The sequence below is a fragment of the Podarcis erhardii genome (genome assembly GCF_964252035.2).
Source record: "Podarcis erhardii genome assembly, chromosome: 7".
NCBI classification, from domain to species: domain Eukaryota; kingdom Metazoa; phylum Chordata; class Lepidosauria; order Squamata; family Lacertidae; genus Podarcis; species Podarcis erhardii.
In genome coordinates, this window is record NC_138511.1 from 54346933 (window position 1) to 54366990 (window position 20058).

At 47.3% G+C, this 20058-nt stretch overlaps 1 protein-coding gene across 1 annotated transcript in view; it reads right to left on the minus strand.

The window, feature by feature from the left end:
- Window positions 1–1129: 1129 nt before the first annotated feature.
- Window positions 1130–20058, minus strand: part of HSD11B2 (hydroxysteroid 11-beta dehydrogenase 2) — a 29310-nt gene continuing 10381 nt past the window's right edge. Inside the window, exons 2-5 of the mRNA XM_081872153.1 lie at window positions 5325–5537; window positions 4588–4773; window positions 4148–4285; window positions 1130–3104 (exon numbers count right to left, since the gene is read on the minus strand). Of these exons, the coding sequence (XP_081728279.1) occupies window positions 2743–3104; window positions 4148–4285; window positions 4588–4773; window positions 5325–5537 (899 nt within the window). The 3' untranslated portion in view covers window positions 1130–2742. The remainder of the gene's footprint in view (window positions 3105–4147; window positions 4286–4587; window positions 4774–5324; window positions 5538–20058) is intronic.

Here is a 20058-nt window from a genome sequence, read left to right on the forward strand (position 1 = left end):
CTATGTAAGGTTGCCAGTGGCAGGTCCCCCCTGAGCTGAGACAGGGTTTTCTGCACACTGCCTGGATGTGCACTGGCTGCCTCTGCCACCATCTGGAACAAAGCACTTTCTCTGACATGACCCGACTCACTGAGTTTCCCCCAGGACATCAAGATACACAACCAAAGCATGAAGTAACCATTTTAATTTATTTCCAAGTGACAATCGTGACCTTGTTCTTCGTGACAAGATTTGTAGGCCATCTGCCTGGGAGTCCCTGCCCTCTTCTGGAGGCAAGGCGAGGCCCCCTTTGGGGAGGCCTTTTTTGGCTCAGTTCCTGCATGGCGATGTGGCTTGGAGGACAGAAGAACAGCAGGTTTGCTGCTGCAGCAGCAAGAAAAGAAAACGCCCAGCATCCTTGAGGTCAGCCGCAGGAATGAGAGGTACTAACAAGATCCACACAAGCAGCGTTCTATAATGTGTTGCATTCATTTGCACAAATACACAACAATTTGTGAAATTGGGTGATCCCCCTCTTGTCCCCAAATGTTTAAGGTTGATGCTCCAAATGAGCAGACACCAGTGACTATGATGAATACTTGGATGCTGCTGCAAGCAGTTCCAGCCACAGGCCCCTTCAGCCTTCTCACATGGCCCCCAGCTGAGCAGAGGCTCCAAGCCCCTTCAGTTGAACACATGTAGAGAAGCCCCTTTGTACATACATGCTGTTCTACATACTTTGAACCCTTACCAGGCTACAAATTACACCATTTAATCTCCCATTATCTCAAGGGTCCAAATAAGCAGTTATTTTCATCCTTCATAGGTTTTACCTTCACCTTTGATCTGGCTATGGTGCAATTTGGCTACAGCTAATATTAGCAAAATATTTCTTTGGCTCATACAGCTATTCTTACACTGTAATATTACAACAAAAGTAAGGGCTGGTCATTATGGGATCTTGACACAAGTAAGGTGGCAATCCTAGTCACGTCTACTCAGAAGTAAGGCCTACTGAATTCAGTGGGGCTAACTCTCAGGTAAGTGGGGTTCAGCCTGAACCCTTATACAGACACAGTAAAACAGGGTTTCAAGCTGGCCAGATTTTTATGTAAGCAACTTTGCTGCAGGCATGCTGCCTCTTAAAGGTGTTCATCTTGCTCTAGACCAAACAACCTTGAATTACTCTCCTTAAACAAGCTGTGCTTTAATGTTGCTTATATTTCGTTCTTCTTCAGACATTAATTGTTCACCTTTAAGATTATAGTTTTTGGTCACAGATCCCAGAAATGTAAATGGCCCAATCCATAGAGGTATTGACAAAAGTTCTTGGAAATGAGAACTAGCAGCTATTAAAATATAAGTTACTAGGACAAATTGTCAGCTCCTAAAATTCTTTGGTTGCAAAGGAGGTCAGCTGGTGGGCCTTCCAAGTGCCTGGAAGTTGCCCTCTGTAGAGACTTATTAGCCCTACTATTCTGTAGGGCTAAAATTCTGTAGAGTAAAATCAGACTTGGAAATCTTGGAATACAGTCGTACCTTGGTTGACAAGCATCTTGCAACTTGAAAGTTTTGGCTCCAAAACGCTGCAGACCCAGAAGTGAATGTTCTAGTTTGCGAACGTTCTTTGGAACCTGAATGTCCAACATGGCTTCCAATTGGCTGCAAGAACTTTCTGCAGCCAATCAGAAGCCACACCTTGGTTTCTGAATATTTTAGAAGTCAAATGGACTTCTGGAATGGACTCCATTTGACTTCCGAGGTACCACTGTGTGTGTGTATGTATGTGAACTGATCTGCTATACACCTGAGACTGTGGAGCGGAATAAATGAAATCAATGAAAACGGGTGGGGTGGGTGTTTTTTTGGATGCAGGCAATCTAAAATTACAACTCATTATTTTTTGCCCATTATATGTGGATCCAAGGGAGTAAAACCTTGTTAACATATGCTGCCTCAGTATTTGGATAAAACACAAGCTATTAATTTTGGATAAAATTAAGCTATTAATTGATAATCAGTTTTGTATTATTTACTCAGTGGCTACTGTTTCCAGAGCTGCTAAGAAACTAGGTGTGCATTTTTTTAATATAAAAAAATACTTTATTGATTGAACTGATTCAAATAGATACCAATTATGGCTGATATAGATTCTTAATTATAATACTTTGATTTTGCTCATGATTGCTATGGTGACTATTGTTAATGAATATTACCATGCTTGTGCTGGGGGTGGGGTGGGGGTGTGTGCTACATACAGACTGAGAAGCTGGAAAGGCCTTTGGCTATTTGCAGTGAAGAAGACACAGTACAGTGAGGAGACATGGCATTGGCTCAGCTGAAGTTTACAGAGAGGTATATCACAAAGCTGAGGTATGGTGAAGCCCTTTCACTATCACTTAGCAGCAGCAGCCATCTCCTTTGGCACAAAGAGGGAGAGAAAAGCCAGCCAGGAATTGGGAGGGAGGGGTTCACTTGCCACTGGTAACTCCCCCCTTCCCCAAATGCAACAATCATTGGTCTCAGTAGGGCTTTTCCAGCACTCTGTTCATTGAAGCGAATGGGTCCCAATCCCACCATCTTCCTATAATTTTAATGCTCACTTAGGAAAAAGGCATTAATGGCTGGGTAGCAGCAATGGCCGCAGCTTGTCCTCTCCCTGCACTGACACAAATGAGCTGGTGCATTTTCAGTAGAAACACCTTAAGCAGCTACTCTGGGCCCTGAAGTCTTTCCCAGGTGCTTTCTCTGCCAAGCTGCCCTTCACTGTTTCCCGGGGCTGTTGCAAGGCTTTGGCTGGCGCCCTCTGGGCAACTTTGGGTTGATGAAGAAGGCTTTGAGGAAGAGGTTGCGGACGGTGTGGGGCAGGTAGTGGTGGATGAAGTACATGGGGCCCAGGCCTCTCCCCGGGTAGTATTTCACCAAAGGCCTGGTAGACAGGAGGCCGTCCACGATGCTCTCCACAACTGAGCTGAGGTCCTCCACAGCAAACTTCATGGAAGCAAGAAACTGCCTGTTGATGTCTTCCAGGTATTCTTCTCCATAGGCTTCCAGGAGTTCAGGGGATAGAGCTGCCAGCAGCTGAGCCTTCCTTTCTTTCCAATAAGCATGATTACAAGAACCATCTGCAAAGAATAGACAGGTGGGGGGGGGAGTAAGAGATTTCTTAGAACCTATTTTGTAGGTGGCGAGGAGGCCATGCTGGGTGTAGCCCATGTAGCTTATACAATTCCTTCATCCTGGAGTTTGGTATCTAGTGCAAAATTTGGCCTCCCCAGAATCTCAGCTTCCACTTAAGGCATGTTTCTAGTCCTTATGACTGAAGTGAAACTTGAAAAAATAAGGGCAGTGTTTGGAACAATTTCCAAAGCCACAGCATGAGCCAAGCAACAAGACAGCATTTCCTCATGTTTCCTTGCTCCTCCCATTTGGATCTTGCGAATGAAATGAATAATAGCAGTTAAATTGAGCCAGATTGGAGCAGTTGATGGGACACAAGAAGCAGGAATCATGCATTGAGAGGAGAGAGAGAGAGAGAGAGAGTTAGCCCCAAGTGATGCCCAGGAGGGGCCTCTCCAAGTTACAGCAACAAGGCAGATGGGACATTTATTTGTTCTTTTACTTTTAGTTTAGTTTTCTTATAGACTATTTACTATTATATTAAGTATCTCAAAGTGGTTGTCAGTAAGGGCTTCAGAGAGAGGGGTCAAAGCCAATCCTCCAAGTGCAAATGTATCTGTAAGAGAATGAACTGGCAGCTCCTTGTGGTGTGCAAAATTCCCACTGATGGACTGATGGATCCTGCACTCTTGGCACCAAACTCGGTACCTCTTCCACCACACTCATGAAGGTGCCGGAGGAGCTGCCTCTCCTGGCTCTGTCTTCCTGTTTCCCTTCCCTAAAGGACTCCTTTGGTTCTTTCCCTGGATTTGGTAGCCCTGGGGAAGAAATCTTGGCTGGGTGTATTCTAGAAGCCTCACTGCACACATAAAGAGTAAGGGAAGCCCCACACCCAGACTGTGCTATGCCTGGACCCCCCCCCCCCCAATAATTTCAGTTTCCTTGGAACCTGCGAAACAGAGCAAGTCCTCAGCAGCGGACAAGGAAAAGACACATTATCCCACCCACCCACCCTGTGCACTGCCAGCGGTCCCAGTCATTCTCTTACCCGTTTTGAAATACCCTGGGAGGATGACGCTCACTTGGATCCCCCAGGGTGCCAGTTCATACTGCAGAGTGTCCATGACCAGGCTGAGAGCAGCTTTGGATGCCCCGTAGCCAGATAAACAGGGGAACGGCATGTTACCTGCAGAAGGAGAGGAGGGAGGGGTTACTCTCTACCCCCATCTTGACTGCAGGAGGGTCAAATAGTAGGGAAGGGCTGTAGGTCACTGGTAGAGCACCTGCTTTGCACTCAGAATGTCCCAAGTTCAATCCCCAGTGGTGGAATCTGCCAGTCAGTATACAGGCAGCCCTGAGCTCAATGGACCAATGGGCCTGACTTCCTAGGGAACTCAGCTTCCTAGGGCAGCCCAACTCCCAAAGGCACACCCCCTCTTTCCCATTGGTGAAACTAGATCCCATGGAAGGTTTTCTCCTTCCCTTTACCTGCTGGACTGCTGATGGTGATGATCCTTCCTTGTGAGGAGCGCAGCAAAGGCAGCAGCCCCTGGGTCAGCTCCAAAGTGCCAAAGAAGTTCACCTCCATGCAGCTGCGGAAGTCGTGGAGAGGCGTCAGCTCCGCATCCGCAAGGGTGGTGTTGATGCCGGCGTTGTTCACCAGGCCCCAGAGCCCTGCATGCCAAGAAGGAAACTGGTTTGCTGATGTATGTAATTGTTTTACTTTCCATTTTTACAGTTCTGCTGCATGGTTTTATATTGTTGTAAACCACTGTGACCTATTTTTATGATACAGTGCTATATATAAAAATAAATTAGCAAATGGCTGCTCTTCCCCTGGCCGCTTGTCCTCCATGTGTGTGGACAAACAAAGACATTTTGCTGCTGCTGGATTAAGCAAAAACCCACCATCCGACATCTTTTCTCAAAATGTTTTTGCACCTGCAAAAACATATAGGTAAATACCCCTATATAACTGTACCCTAGAACTGCTGGTGTGGAGATTGTTTGTTTGATTGTTACATTTTAATATGAGACAGCCTACAAACTGAAGATTTTTTTCAGAAATTCACTCAACTAATCTGATTCTGAGATTTATGCTTACCACCCGCTTTCATGTTCCAGCCTTGAAACCCAGAATGTTTTGTTTCAAATCCCAAAGGCGAGACTCTGAGAATCCTACACCTAGCTTGCTTCTGTTCTGATTGCCAACACTCTCAAGTTACCTGTCCTCACTGTCTGAGCCTTGATGAACTGCAAGACTCTCTGGATGTCCTCAGCTTTGGTCAGGTCCATTTCCAGCAGGGTCAGGCGCGACGAGCAGCTCTGCCGAAGCTCCTCTGCGCCAGGACTCTTCAGATCCAGGACACTAGCATAGACGGTCAGTCCCAAGGTGTCTAAGTGATGAGCAGCCACCTTTCCAAAGCCAGTGTCACATCCTGGAAAATGACAAAAGAAAGAGTGGGCAAGGGTGGACAACGGACCACCTCCTAGCCTCAGTTCTCCAGTGGCTGCACGTAAATAATAAAGATGATCTACCTCCAAGCATTGTTATGACAAGAAGATTAAATAGGCACAATCCAGACACACTTCTGCACTGTTTTTTTACTACTACCACCAGTATTACTATTATTAATATTATTGGAGTGGTTGGCGCTGTGATCTAAACCACTGAGCCTCTTGGGCTTGCCGATCGGAAGGTCAGCAGTTCGAGTCTGCATGATGGAGTGAGCTCCTGTTGCTCTGTCCCACCTAGCAGTTCAAAAGCATACCAGTGCAAGGAGGTACCGGTGCAGTGGGAAGGTAAACAGTGTTTCCATGTGCTCTGGCTTCCGTCACGGTGTTCATTGCACCAGAAGCATTTAGTCATGCTGGCCACATGACCCATAAAGCTGTTTGTGGACAAACCCCAGCTCCCTTGGCCTGAAAAGCGAGATAAGCATCACAACCCCATACTTGCCTTTGACTGGACCTAACTGTCCAAAGGTCCTTTACCTTTTTACCTAATAATAATAATAATAATAATAATAATAAATTTATTGCTGCTGCTTGTTTTTATGTTGCCTTTCTGTTCCTAAGCCATAGGGTGAACAGCATGGAAAACTCACTGACATTCCAAAAAATCACCATTACCAAGGAAAGGTCATGCAGTGGATGGAAAACTGGAGGCAAACAAAGATTCCCAAAATTAGCACTGCGGTTCATACTGGGACAAGTTCTGCTGAACTATCAGGGAAGAATAAACTGAGTGACGCTAAAAGACATGAAATGGACTCGTCTCCTGTCAATGAATAATGAAATGTGCAAACACAGAAAGTGCTTACAGTAGACTGGCAGCCACTTTGTAGCCCCCGGAGGATCAGGTCAGAGCTGCTTTATCCCAATTAGCAGATATTGCCAAGATGGCTAATGTTGCCATGAACTTGGGCCATGAACTAAGTGTTTAAAGGTGGTGGTGAGGGATGCTGGGCTCTGGTTGGCGGAGCAGGAAAACTCGTTATCAAAGTAAAATGCCCCCCGAGACAGATTCCAAGGAAAGAGGGAGGGACAAATCTGCCCTTGTTACTGACAGGCTGGATTAATGGGTGTACCTGAGTCACAGCCCCACTCAGCAGAGCTTTCACAGCACATTGGTGCATACTTTGAGGGCTTTTGCACTAAAGGGAAGACCTCCAAGGCTCTTTGTAATTTGAGGGAGTTCAAATGTAATTTGTTGGAGGTGCATCAGGATCTTTGCCTTGAGATGCTTGGAAAGGCACAACTAAATTCTATAAATCTGCAGTGAGGGAGGCAGGAATTTGCGACTGAAAGGTTGTGTCAGCAAGCCATGAAGATGCTGCCCGAAAACTCAAAAGGCTGCAACTGCACCATACGTTTAAAGCACCTGGTTTCCCAAAAGAGTCCTAGGAACTGTAGTTCACCCTTCACAGAGCTACAATTCCCAGCACCCTTAAACTACAGTTCCCAGGATTCTATGAGGGAAACCATGTGCTTTTAAATGCATAGGGTAGATGTGACCTCTGCTACAGCAGAGGCGGCAGTGGTAAGGTTGCGGGGGGCAGAGGGGACAGAGCAACCATAGGATCAGAAAAAAGGCGGGCAGGAGGAAGGTACTGGGAGATGCTAGAACAAGCACAGAGACACAAAACACTGTCAGGGATTGAATTGCCTTGCATGAGGCATTTTCAGCAGCAGCACATCCACCCTTTTACTCCACAGTTCACCATATGGGTCATTCAGCACAGCAGCTTTTAATTTTTTTCTTTTATAATTTGCACACACGGTTTAGAGAAAGACACGGGATGTCCGGTCTTGTGCAATGGCAAGCATGACAGGAAGGGGGCAGAAATTACCCCTTTCTTGTCACCCCCTGTGTCAATCTGCCACAACGGCAGGGGTCAGCGTTCCCAGGATGCGGTAGCTTGGTCTGCAGTCCACCACAATCTGGGATTCTCCCAGTATAGGATGCAGAAAAATGCAGAAGAATGAAGGGCAGTTGCTGCAGTTGGGGTGGTGGCAAGAGAAGGGGCTGGTGGTGGTACTTTGGCACTTCTCCAGCCCTTTCTGCTGCCTCATTATCTTTCTGCTGCTCAGGTGTTGGCAGGTGACTCCACCCACAACCTGGGGATGTGACCTTGGCTCTACAACTCATTCAGTCACGGATCTGCTGTTTATATACCTTGCGCACACACAGAAAAGGGAACAAAATGCCTGTTTATCTTGTGATTTGTTGCACAAAAAGGCAGCTCTAAAAATAGCTTCCTCCACTTCCCTGCTCTGGATTGCCGCTCCATTAACTTTGCCAGTTAATAAAAAGTTGGGCCCAGAAACCGCAACCCCAAACTCGCCTCTCACCATCACAATCAGACATTGCTGGGGTCCCAGCAAAAGCCCAGACCTACCCAAGGGCCAATCAACACAGCTCCCTGTTTTAGGAAAAGTGCTCTGGGCCTTCATCACTTCTCCCCTTGACACTGAAGGTCTATCACCTTCCTCTACTGCACACAGGAGCCCAGTCATGACGTCCAGGCATAAACCGCAGGAGGATGGACACACACACACACACACACACACACACACTGGCCTAGCTGGCTGTTGGGTGGCCTCCATAAGCCATTACTGCAGGGCAGAAGTCCACACTGTCAGGATTTCCAAAGGCATTTGTATGTTGTTTGGGCTCATTAATTCAGAATTAAAGCAGTGCAAACTGCATTTCCCCACAAACAAACCAAGAATTAAAGTACCAGTGTGACAAAATCATGCAAGTGTGTTTTGCTGTTAGAATTCCAAATCCTATTCTGCCCCTCCTCTCCTTGATCTAAGCAATACCTAAGCTTCTAATAAAGTACAGTGGTACCTCAGGTTACATACGCTTCAGGTTACAGACTCCACTAACCCAGAAATAATGCTTCAGGTTAAGACCTTTGCTTCAGGATGAGAACAGAAATCGTGCTCCGGCGGCGCGGCGGCAGCAGGAGGCCCCCATTAGCTAAAGTGGTGCTTCAGGTTAAGAACAGTTTCAGGTTAAGAACGGATCCGGCACGGATCAAGGCTTTCTGGGAAATGATATATAATGAAATGAAAAAGGTATTTAAATATACCTTCTTGAAGAAACCAGAGGCCTTTCTCCTGGGTATGGTTAGCCATGTGGTGTTAAAAAAGGACAGAACTTTTTTTATGTACACCACAACAGCAGCAAGGATACTTATTGCAAAGTATTGGAAGACACCAGATCTACCCACCTTGGAAGAATGGCAGATGAAGATGACAGACTACATGGGACTGGCAGAGATGACTGGCAGAATCCGAGACCAGGAGAAAGAGACAGTGGAAGAAGATTGGAAGAAATTTAAAGACTATCTAAATAAACACTATAAAATTAATGAAGGCTAGAATTGACATGGGTTTAAAAATTATGTGGTTTTCAGGGGCGTTGATCAAGGAAAAAGAACAGAATTATTAAAAACTATGGGAAATAAGGGAATGGATTTGCTGATTAGATAAATGGAATTAGAATACAGAAGGGGGAGGTGTGAGGAGGTCGGGGAAATTAGGTTTAAGAAAATAAGGTTTGAAATTATACATGTTTTAGGTCTTGTGTTTGTGTATGTTTTTATTGTTGTCTGTGTTTATATGTTTTTATTGGAAACTTTAATAAATATCATTTTTTAAATAAAAGAACGGATCCGGCACGAATTAAGTACTTAACCTGAGGTACCACTGTTGTTCAATAAACTACAAAATTGCTAGAATACAGGCAGAAAGCCAGCTTGAGGGTTTGCCAGTGTTTTACACTAACCGTCCTATGTTTACTATGGTACTAATCTGCCTAGTGGGCAGAAGTCACAGGTGTGTGAGGTGCAATGACCTCCTGGCTTTCTGAGAACAACTTTGCATGGGGAAATCCTGACTCACTAACCTATTAAAAGTTCTTCGTGGGTGTTAACAGGCATATAGACAAGAAATCCAATTGACACAGAGTTGGACATTCAGAAAGCTTTTGACAAAGTCAAAGCGGTTGTGGAATAAAAAGGAGAGGTACTCCTGTGACAGAAAGCAAAGAGCAGGAATAAATGAACAGTTCTCTGAATAGAGGGGTGTAGCGTTAGGGGTGAGTAGCGAGGTAGCCAAATTTGCTAATGATACTAAATTGTTCAGGGTCTGGGGTTTTTTGTTCGTTTCTTAAAGGATTGCAAAGAGTTCCAAAAAGGGAGTGAATGGGAGGTAAAATGACAAATGCAATTTAGTGCAAGCAAGTGTAAAGGCACATTGGGGCAAAAAAATCCTAATTTCATATCTACATTTACGGGTTTAGGGTTAGGGAAGCAGAGGGTAGGAATCCATGAACAGTTCTCCCAATTGAGGGATGCATAATGGTTACCTTGGTGAAGATCTCAACCCAGTGTGTGGCAGCTGTGAAAAGGGTAGATTCCATGCTGGGGAACATTAGGAAAGGGACTGAAAATAAAACTGCCAATATCATTATGCTGTTACACAAATTTATGGTGCAACCACATTTGAAATATTGTGTGCATGATCTGGTCACCTCCTCAAAAGGGATTTCATACAGCGGGAAAAAGTTTGGAAAAGGGCAACCAAAATCATGGCGATGGAGAGACTCCCCTATGAAGAAAGGTTGCCGCTTTTGGGACTTTTTTATTTAGAGAAGAAGCAAGTAAGAGGAGACATGATAGAAATTTATAAAATGATGCACAACATGGAGAAAGTGGCTAGAGAAAAGTTTTCCTCCCTCTCTCACAAGGCTGAAGATTCACGATGGACAAAAGGAAGTAGTTTTTCACGCAGCACATCGTTAAACGATGCCATTTGTTCCTACAGGAAGCAGTGATGACCACTAACTTGGCTGGCTTTTAAAGCGGATTAGAGAAATTCACAGCGGAGAAAACTATCAATGGAAACTATCCCTCATAGCTATGTTTTACCTCCACTGTTGGAGGCAGTGCATCTCTGAATACCAGGTGCTTGGAACCACAATTGGGGAGGGGGCTGCTGCACTCAGCTTCCGCTTCTGGGCTTCCCTTTTAGGGCACCCGGCCAGCCACCATGAGAACAGCTATTCTTAGGGTTCACTGCCGTTATCCTTCTTATCCTTACTACCTCTGCCACTAATAGTCCATGGGCAACAAAGCAGATCTCTGTTTGGAGAAGATGCTGCTTACCTTTTGGCAGAGGGAGAGAGCGAGGAGGGGAAGTTAGCAACCAGAGGCAAGGCTGAGTATCCACACAAATATAGCTCCACACAAAGCAGGGGGGCTTGGAGTTGTGGGAGGAAGACTGCCCTTTCTCTCCCCACCCTGAACTCTTGTACCATGGCCACAATGGTGAGGAACAGAGCACAAATACTGAATGGGGTCCAAGAGCTTTTGGGACCCTCATGTACAAATGGGGATGAGCAGAGTGGTAGTTGTTTCCCAAGTAACTCAGAAGTGGGCTGAGGAGACCCTGAGATGAGAAGGAAGTGTGTGTGTAGAACACAAGACTGTCCTTTCTTTTCATTTTGGTACCTTGGAGGGAGGGGAGCTGCCCCTCTGCTTTGCCCCCCCAAACCCCCCCCATGAGTGCAGATGGAGCACCTGGCAGCAGATCAGGTGAGAGGACATCTTGTCCTGCCCCAGAGTCAGGTTAAGGGACCTTGTGACAACCCCTCTCTGCATTTCCCAGGGACAGCAGCCAGTAGCTGCTCTTTCTCTCCCCCACCCCTGCTGAAAGAGGAAGCGAGGAAGGGCCATAAACACCCCACCCACCGCCTGCCTGTGCAGGGTACAGACTGTTCTTTTCACTTCTGATGGCTGGCTGATAGCTTCCCTTCCCAGAGATTACAAACCTCAACAGCGGGTTTATGGCAACATTAACCATTAACACTGAGTGACAGGCCAAGAAGCAGCCTGGGAAGCTGATGTGCTGCACACACAGACAGACTTGCACAACTCAGGGCCAAAGGAGCAGCAGCAACGGGCCCTCTTTCCACCGCACCAGCCTTTGGCACAGCCTGCTTCCCTGGCTAAATCAGCTTAGCTTAAGTGATGCTAGCCCTGCAATTAAGTGTGTGGAAATCAGCCACATGGGAGAGCAGGCAGGGGGGTGCACTTGAGGAATGTGGCCCTCCCTCCCTAGGCAATCCTGAAGGCCTGGCGGGTCACACTATCTGCCCACTGGGCAAAAGGGGACTAGAAAATCGCAAAGGGGGGGTATCACAATTTGGAGAAAATAATCAGGCAATGGAGGCAGCTCACCATCCTTCAACCCATTTGAAGTTTTTATACAACTTCAAAACGGCAGACAGCAAAAAGCAGTCAGGACTGAAGGGCAAAAGGAAAGATTAACTCTAACAAGGGGGAGAGGGAGTTTAAAAGTCATAAGGTTAGGCCCGGTTGGGGTGGGGGTATAGACAGAAGGTGGATCAGGATCAACAGGGAGATCTCTGGGTGACCTGAAGATCAGTAAGGATTTCTGAGTTCCAATTCTTTCATAATGACTCCCCATCCCCCCCCCCAAAAGAAGAAAGCCCGGGGTGGACTTTTGTGTGGAAAGGTGGTAAGTGCCATTCAGTTCTGGGATTATGTACAAATCCCTGGACTCAGATTGGTTTCAATCTGAATGGGTTTGGTTTTGTACCAAGCCCAGGTTGATAGATCTTGGGATTTGTGCATCTCAAAAGGATACTATAGAGCAGGTGGGAAGAGGCAGAAAAAGAGTGAAATGAAGGGGCTGGCAGAGCAGCTCCCCCGAGGGAAGGCTACAACCTTTGGGGGCTTTTTAGTTTAGAAAAAAGGGAGGTGTGTGGTTATGCAGGGTGTGGAGAAAGCGAGTAAGGAGTAATCCACACATACCCTTTTTCTCATAGTAATGGCAATGCTTAGCCATCAGTTAGTTAGTTAGTTAGTTAGTTAGTTAGTTAGTTAGTTAGTTAGTTAGTTAGAATTCTTGTCTATATCCTTTACCTCAAGATCCCAGCTAAGCTGCATACTGAAAGATTCAGGACACAGAAAAGAAAGGACTTCATCATACAATTAAACCAGAGCTGGATTTAGGGAAGCGCAACGTCTTTGGTCACACTGGGTGTTGCAGGGGACGCCACAACTATCATTTAGAATGGAGCATGAGAGGCAGGGGGCACCCAATTTCGGCGTCGCACAGGGACCTCTGAAATTTGAAAAAAACAACCCAATACTTTCATTTGAGTCAGGGCACGTCAGAGCACAGCACAACGTATCTGCAGGGCATGCTGGGGTGCTGAAAATGGGAAGTACTAATTTCTACTCAGGTGCAGAGTTCAATGCACAACCAACAAGAAGGCCACAGGTCAGTGCCAACCAGGCAGCACCCAAAGCTCCTCTGCCACCACCAACAGGGCCAACCAGAGGTTTGATACTGCTTTTCTGGGGTGGTTGTGATGGGGGTTAGGAACCTCTCCCCACCCTGCTCCTCAAAGCAAAAGAGGCCGTGGCACCTCCTGCTTCATTGCTCTACTTATCACACTTTTCTCTGAGCCAAAGAAGGGCAGAAAGCCGGTGGGGAAGCCCCCGCAGAGAAGCCGGCCTCCCTCCAAGCACCAGGCAGCAGCAGAGGCAGAGGAGATGTGACTGCCTAGGAAGGGGGTGGCAAAGCTGTTGCTACCTCTGCTGCGCTGCTGAGGTTTCAGTCAGCTCCCTATCTGAGCAGATAACCGCAGCGTGTGGGCAGACTCATCTAATGCCCACAAAAGGCAGCTTTATCAGGAACAGGCCCTGCCCCAAGACTCGGAATGGAAGAGATAAGCGGAGCAGAACACGGAAGGAAAGCCAGATTGCAAGCAGTTTGAGGCCGTGTCATAAACTTCACCTGTAGTGCCCGGGGTGGGGGGAGAAGAGAAAGGAAGCTCAGGAAGGAGAAGCGCGAGGAGGAGTTTGCCTGGTCCAGATCTCACCCCAAGGCAGCTGGCCAGAGATGCAGCTGGCTCTTCCCCTCTTCCCCAGGGGGCAATGCTGGCTCCTTCTGTATTCAGGGTGGCCAGCCAGGCACAAGCAAGGTTACAGATATATGCAGATTAATGTTTTAGCTTTAAAGGTACACTATCCTTTTCGACAAGGGGTGCGGGTGGCGCTGTGGGTTAAACCACAGAGCCTAGGACTTGCCGATCAGAAGGTCGGCGGTTCAAATCCATGTGACGGGATTCCCGTTGCTCGGTCCCAACCTAGCAGTTTTCCGTGTGCTGCTCTGGTTCGCCAGAAGCGGCTTGGTCATGCTGACCACATGACCCGGAAGCTGTACGCCGGCTCCCTCGGCCAATAAAGCAAGATGAGCGCCGCAACCCCAGAGTTGGCCACGACTGGACCTAATGGTCAGGGGTCCCTTTACCTTTATCTTTTAACCTTTTCAACAACCAAAAGGTGCTTATCCCAAAATAAATGTGTTTGGGACAGCCAAAGCGAACTCCATTTCATCCTAGAATGAATGTGATTTTTAGGGATTTTAAATTGTGGAACTATCCCTTTTTTAAAAAAAGAGAACTCTGATCTCTTAGACTCTTCTAGCTGCATTACTGAAAGGGACTACGAGCTGCAAACCTTTCCATCTCCAATGAGCATGAGCCTGAAATGTGCAAGCCCACCCCTTCCCTTCCAAAGTCCCCTTTCACACTTTGGGGACCTGGAGCTCAGCTCCCAGGAGGAAAGCCGACTGGAGGGGTTCCTTCCTCCTGCTGGGAGGGCAATGATCCCCAAACCTGCAGGGCATGCGGCATTGGGGCTCCTTTGGGGCAATTCCAGGGCCACATCAACCTCCTACTTGAGCAGGCGCATCTACTGGCACCAGAACCACAACAGAGAGAGTGTAGCTCTTTCTTCGAGCACACACACTTCCAGGCAACTGCCTCCTTCCCCTTCGTAGACACTCTCAGGGCCAGGCAGGTAAGAAAGAACATCACACGCAGATCAAGATTAAGAGTGCCCCCATTTCCCCAAAGCAGTGTTCCCACATCACATCCCCGGAGGCTCTGCAACGCCTCCTTGATGGCCCATTTTTGCCTTCCTCCATCCAGCATCTCCAGCGGGTGGGGGGGGGGGCTGCCATCATCCCTGTCCTCATCCAATTTGGGAGCTGGCCACACAGCCGCTTCGTGGACAGTAACTTGATTTCAAGCATGAAGGCAGCTGTTTTCTTCCTCCCACACCCAAGAGCAGATGCCAAGTGTCTCTGGCAGATGGATGGGCCCTCGCCAGGCAGCCCCGGAGCCAGCCATCTTCCAGCCCAACCTGCTCCTCCAGACAAAGACAACCCCTCCTTCCAGATGCAGCTCTTGCAAACAACTAACGTTTGGAAGAGACAGCAGTGACCAGTGAACACACATTTGCCCCATCTATGTGAGAGTAATTAAAGCCACCCATTACTAGAACACGTCAACAGAAAGAGAAAATAAATAATAAACAAATAAATAACAAGCCTAAAAAGCATATTGTGTGATATCATGCTAGGAGGGACCTATGGGGAATTGGTGACAGCCAGTTCACTGATAAATAATGACATAGCAATTAATCATGGAAGAGTCGATGCTCCAGCACCCTGCGTAATGAATTAAACTTTTTGGAGCCGTCTCGGAAGAAACATCCTAATCAAATCACTGTAATCCAAACCTCTCCCAATGCTGGGCATTCTTGCAATGCAAAAGAGAGCAGGTAATTCTTTCATCAAATGTCAGCTTTGAAAATACCGGTAACCTCTCCAGACACAGGTACACTGAGAAATTGCACTACATCTAAATTGCAGTACATTTCTTGAATATTACACTTAATGAAGAAACTGAAGTGTTGCCAAGGCTGTGAACTGGTTGCAGGTGCTAAAGTGTAGTGCCACGGGAAGTTGCCCAGTTTGCCCTGGAGGACCGCATGCTGGCTGTGGGCCACAGCAGTGCCAATGCCTGTTAAGGAGCTGTCCTGGGCAGCTAATCCACAAAGTAGAGGACAGACTTGAGAAGCCCCTGTGACTTCTGGTGGTAGGGAGCCCTTCTCTTCTGACTATCGGCACACACATCTCTGACAGAGGAAGACCCAGCAACCTGCGTGGTCTTGATGCCTGTCACACAGTCAGTCATAGGAACAAAGCCCCTGTGAGCATGTGCAGGGAAAGGCTGACCACTGAGCAAGTCCAGAGCGGGCTCAAAGATGCCTTGGATTAGTCAGCAGAAAGCCGCTTCCTGCCCAGGGTCAGCCACAGGCCAGAGCAAAGCAGATTCCCTCCTTCCGTTGCCCTCTTCTTGGTCTGGAGCTTCTCCTTCTGCTCCCCCCCCCATGAATTTTATGGGAGCCCGTAAGCCCTCTGCAAATCTCCCCACATGTCTAACTCCTGCCCATAGGTCAAGTGAGGACTGTTGCTTGCCTTTCTCAGGGAAAAAGTAAAGGTAAAGGGACCCCTGACCATTAGGTCCAGTCGTGGCCGACTCTGGGGTTGCAGCACTTATCTCACTTTATTGGCCAAGGGAGCCAGCGTACAGCTTCCGGGCCATGTGGCCAGCATGACTAAGCAGCTTCTGGCGAACCAGAGCAGCGCAAGGAAACGCCGTTTACCTTCCTGCTGAAGTGGTACCTATTTATCTACTTGCACTTTGACGTGCTTTTGAACTGCTAGGTTGGCAGGACAGGGAAAAAGCACCTCACGCCAAACCAGGGGTGATGTTTGGGTGTCTAGCCCTAAAGCCATTTTACCAGCCCAGCAGCTGTCCTATGCAATGATGTGAAATACCTGTGCAATCCTGCCAGGGATGCTAGCCTCAGAGTGGCACTCCAAAAAGTATTTCCAGTCCAAGCGATGTACAGGTGAACCCATCTCAGCAAAAGCCCTTGTAGGTCAATAGCTACAGACAGATGTCACTGCCAGCTTGGCAGTCTGCCCATAAAGGCCCATGAATTTCTTCTATCTTTCTAGAAGGGATAGAAAGCACCAAGTCAAGGACAGCACTTGAGACTTCAGAACAGCAGCTCTTCTGGAGAAGAGGCCTTTGGGCTGCCCTTTATTTATTTAGTCCTGGTACTTCTTCACCCTAAGGCAGGAGTCATCAAAATGGCACCAAGGGGTGCCAGTGCGCCATTCAATACATCATACGGTGCCTGTGAATGGGCTCAGAAAATATCCCCTCAGAAATGTACAATATCCCCCTCAGCCTCTCATACCCTGGATTCACCCCCTTAAACATGCCAGCTTTTCACTGGATACCAGGACTGGGCACCCTCCCTCTGCTCTGTTCTCAACTGAGGAGAGGTGCAAAGAGCTTTTCCCTGTGGGCAAGTGCAGTGGTAGCTGATGGAGGTGCTTTTCCTCTCCTTCTTGCATCCTGTTCCCTCCATCAGTGGGGAAAAGGCACCTAAACCAGAGTCCAAAGTGGCAGTCTCACACCATTCTCTGCCTCATCTCCTGCAAGATGTGGCAGCCGTTGTGTGTGATGCCATGCGCACACCCCTCCCCACAATAGTCATTCCACCCCTGGTGCCCACAGCACTCCCTTAGCATCCCAAATGCACCCACTGGCCCCCCCAAAGTGGGTGAGCCCTGCACAACCTTCCCGAGGCAGGCAACAAAAGCTAAACTTGTGTGGCATTCTAACAATACTTCACATTTGCCTAGCGCTTTCAAGCAATGAAGCCCTATAACAACCTTTAAGGCAGGTCCTGAGGAGGTGTCTCAATAGGAAGCAAGCAGATGCCCACTGCTCCAACACAGAGCCAACAGACCAGCTCCAGTAGAGCAATGCGAGAATATTTTTTCCAGAAAGCAACAGTGGTGGACTTTTCCCACCAGGCACTGAATGTGTTTCTAGGCGCCCCTGAGCCATGCAGTGTCAGGTGGTGGGTGCACTAGTGATGCTTGCAGAGGTGCAGGCCAAGCCCTGACGTGCCCTGCCCTCTCCAACTCTACAAGTGAGGCAGAGACCTAGCAGCATACAGCAGAGGTAGCAGTAACTTAGAATGGCAGCTGGTGGCACAAGTCCCTGGATCCAATGCTGGTGTGTGCTCATATACTTGAAGCGCACTGAACACTCACCAGCACAAGATAAAGGCTGGTCACTATTGTTGATGTTGCTCTTATGATTTCCCCTCTTGCCTTTTCCTGAAACTTCTTCCCCAAGGTCCCCTCCTTCCAGGCCATCAACAGCACAAGCCGGAAGCCACAAATGGTCTTGACTATAGAGAGCTATTTGGCAGAGGCAGTAGGAGGACAAAGCCATCCGGGTCTCTCCAAGAGAAGAGGCTGCACAAAAGAGCTTCCACTTTACCTTCCAGCTTCCTTGTGCTGATGCTGCCGGGCTGTTTGGCTCCAGCTTCTCACCTTGCACAGGTGGAGGGGGGCCCATCTACACATGAAGAGAGACAACCTGGTGTTAGCTGGAGAGCGACAGACTTTGGGGAGCCCCACCATCACCACCACTTCAAAGACTGCTTCAAAGACACAGGAGACACACACCTACAATCTGCTGAAATTTGCCCAGGGTTTTCCGCAAGTCAATGCAATTCTTACCCTGGCTGAAAGGAGGAAGGGAGTGGGTGGGTGGGTGGGTGGGTGGGTGGGTGGGGGCTGCTCTGGCTGGGTGAGAGGCAATGGAGAGATGGGGGCAGGGGTCAGCCCTCAGGAGGCAACAGGGAGGAGAGACTTTGGACAGAGGAATTGGAAGGTTAGGGATGTCAAGGAATGTCAGGGGTATTTTGCCTCTAAAGAAGTAAAAATAAGCAAGGAAATAACATGTTTGTCTTCTCACGTTTCCAATGGATTTCCTTTGGATTATTCCATCTGGGTACTTTAAAGACACCAATCTTCATGAAGGACTAGATACAACTTTTTGTCTATGCACTGCTGCAGCCTGGGGAGGGGAGGGCACATGCCAAGAATGGAAGGAACAGATGGCTGGCTTGTTTGAATACAGGGTGGAGCATGCATGATGCTGTAGCTGAGAGTCAGAGAAAGCAGGCGAAAGGATGGGCAGTGTTAACTGGGGATCCTCCTTTTCTCCTGGAACAAGGCAGCAAACACCCAGAGGTGACTGGGAGGAAAATAGCTGGGAAACCTTTAAGATATAGTCTCTGGAAAATGTCAGGACTATTTATAAGCTACCTTATTAATTGGAAGGATTATATTTATATACGATTTCATGATTTTGATTTGCTGGAGCTCAGTAATCTGGTGTGTGTGGTTTTTTAAATGTAGAATTGCTTCTGAAAGTTCTGATTTTTAAACATGCTCATGAGGGAGGAAGGAAAGGCAGGTGCCCATAAAAGATGCACCAACACAGAAGAGGAAGCCCGACTCTATCCCAGTGGAAGGGATGGCAGTAGGAGCAGGGAGCTGTTCTGTATTTTAATATTTTGTAACTCACTTTGAGATACCTTGTAAAAAAAATGAGGAAAAAGTATAAACAATAACATTAACACTAAAATGCTCCATTGATAAGCAAATCTTACCCAAACAGCCCTGGGTGGATCCTGCTACTCTTAAGTGGAAACAGAGGCTTTACTCACAGCAGTACATTTGGGGGAGAAGATAGACAAGCCCCCTATTCACCCAGAGAAGACAGTAGGGTTTTTATGGGGGGGGGGAGATACCAGCCAATCTCCAGAGGCTTTGGGCTATAACTCCCAGCAGCTCAGCAGAGAAAGTCTCAGGCTGCAGGGACACTTGAAAAGAGCTTTAACAAATTTGGGCAGGGCTGAAAAGGTAAAAAGAAAACATGGATACCTCCACATTTTCCCACAGAGACTAAAAAGCCTAGATTTTTATTATTTTATTAATTAGAACATTTGGGAAGGGCTCTTTTTCACCCCTCTGCTTAGCAGCTAGAAAATGCTGAAGCGCTTTATTTTTGACAACATTCAGCACCTCCACTCCTTCCTCTGTGACAAGCAAACAACACTCTCTCTTTCTCCATTGGAGAGACAAGTGCTGGGCAAAGAGGAATGAAGTCTTGCTTTTCTCCCATCCAATTCTCAGCACCCTCCAGCCCTCCCCCATAAAAACCAGGCAATATATCTTAAAAGTCTCACACAATATCCATCCCATGTTTGTAAGGAGTCATTCCTTGAGGGTAGCAAAACCTCTGCTTTGGAACTCCCTGCCTACTGATGTTAGGCAGACACCAACAATGTACAATGTGTGCTGAAAACATTTGTTACAGTGGGCTGTCCCACTGACACATGATTTGGTTACATCTGTTCTTCAATTTGATTTTTTTTGTTTTTGTTTGCATTTTATTGTTTTTAGGTGTTTTAAATAGTTTTAAATATATTTTTATTTGATTTTCGCTCTTTAACCAGAGAAACATTTACTGCCCTGGGCTCCTGTCTCACTAACTCACTGGGAGCTCTTTGAAAGTGTCAACAAGCATATAAACCAACTAAGTCAGTTCTTGGTATGAGCTTTCGTGTGCATGCACACTTCTTCAGATACACTGAAACAGAAGTTTCAGTGTATCTGAAGTTT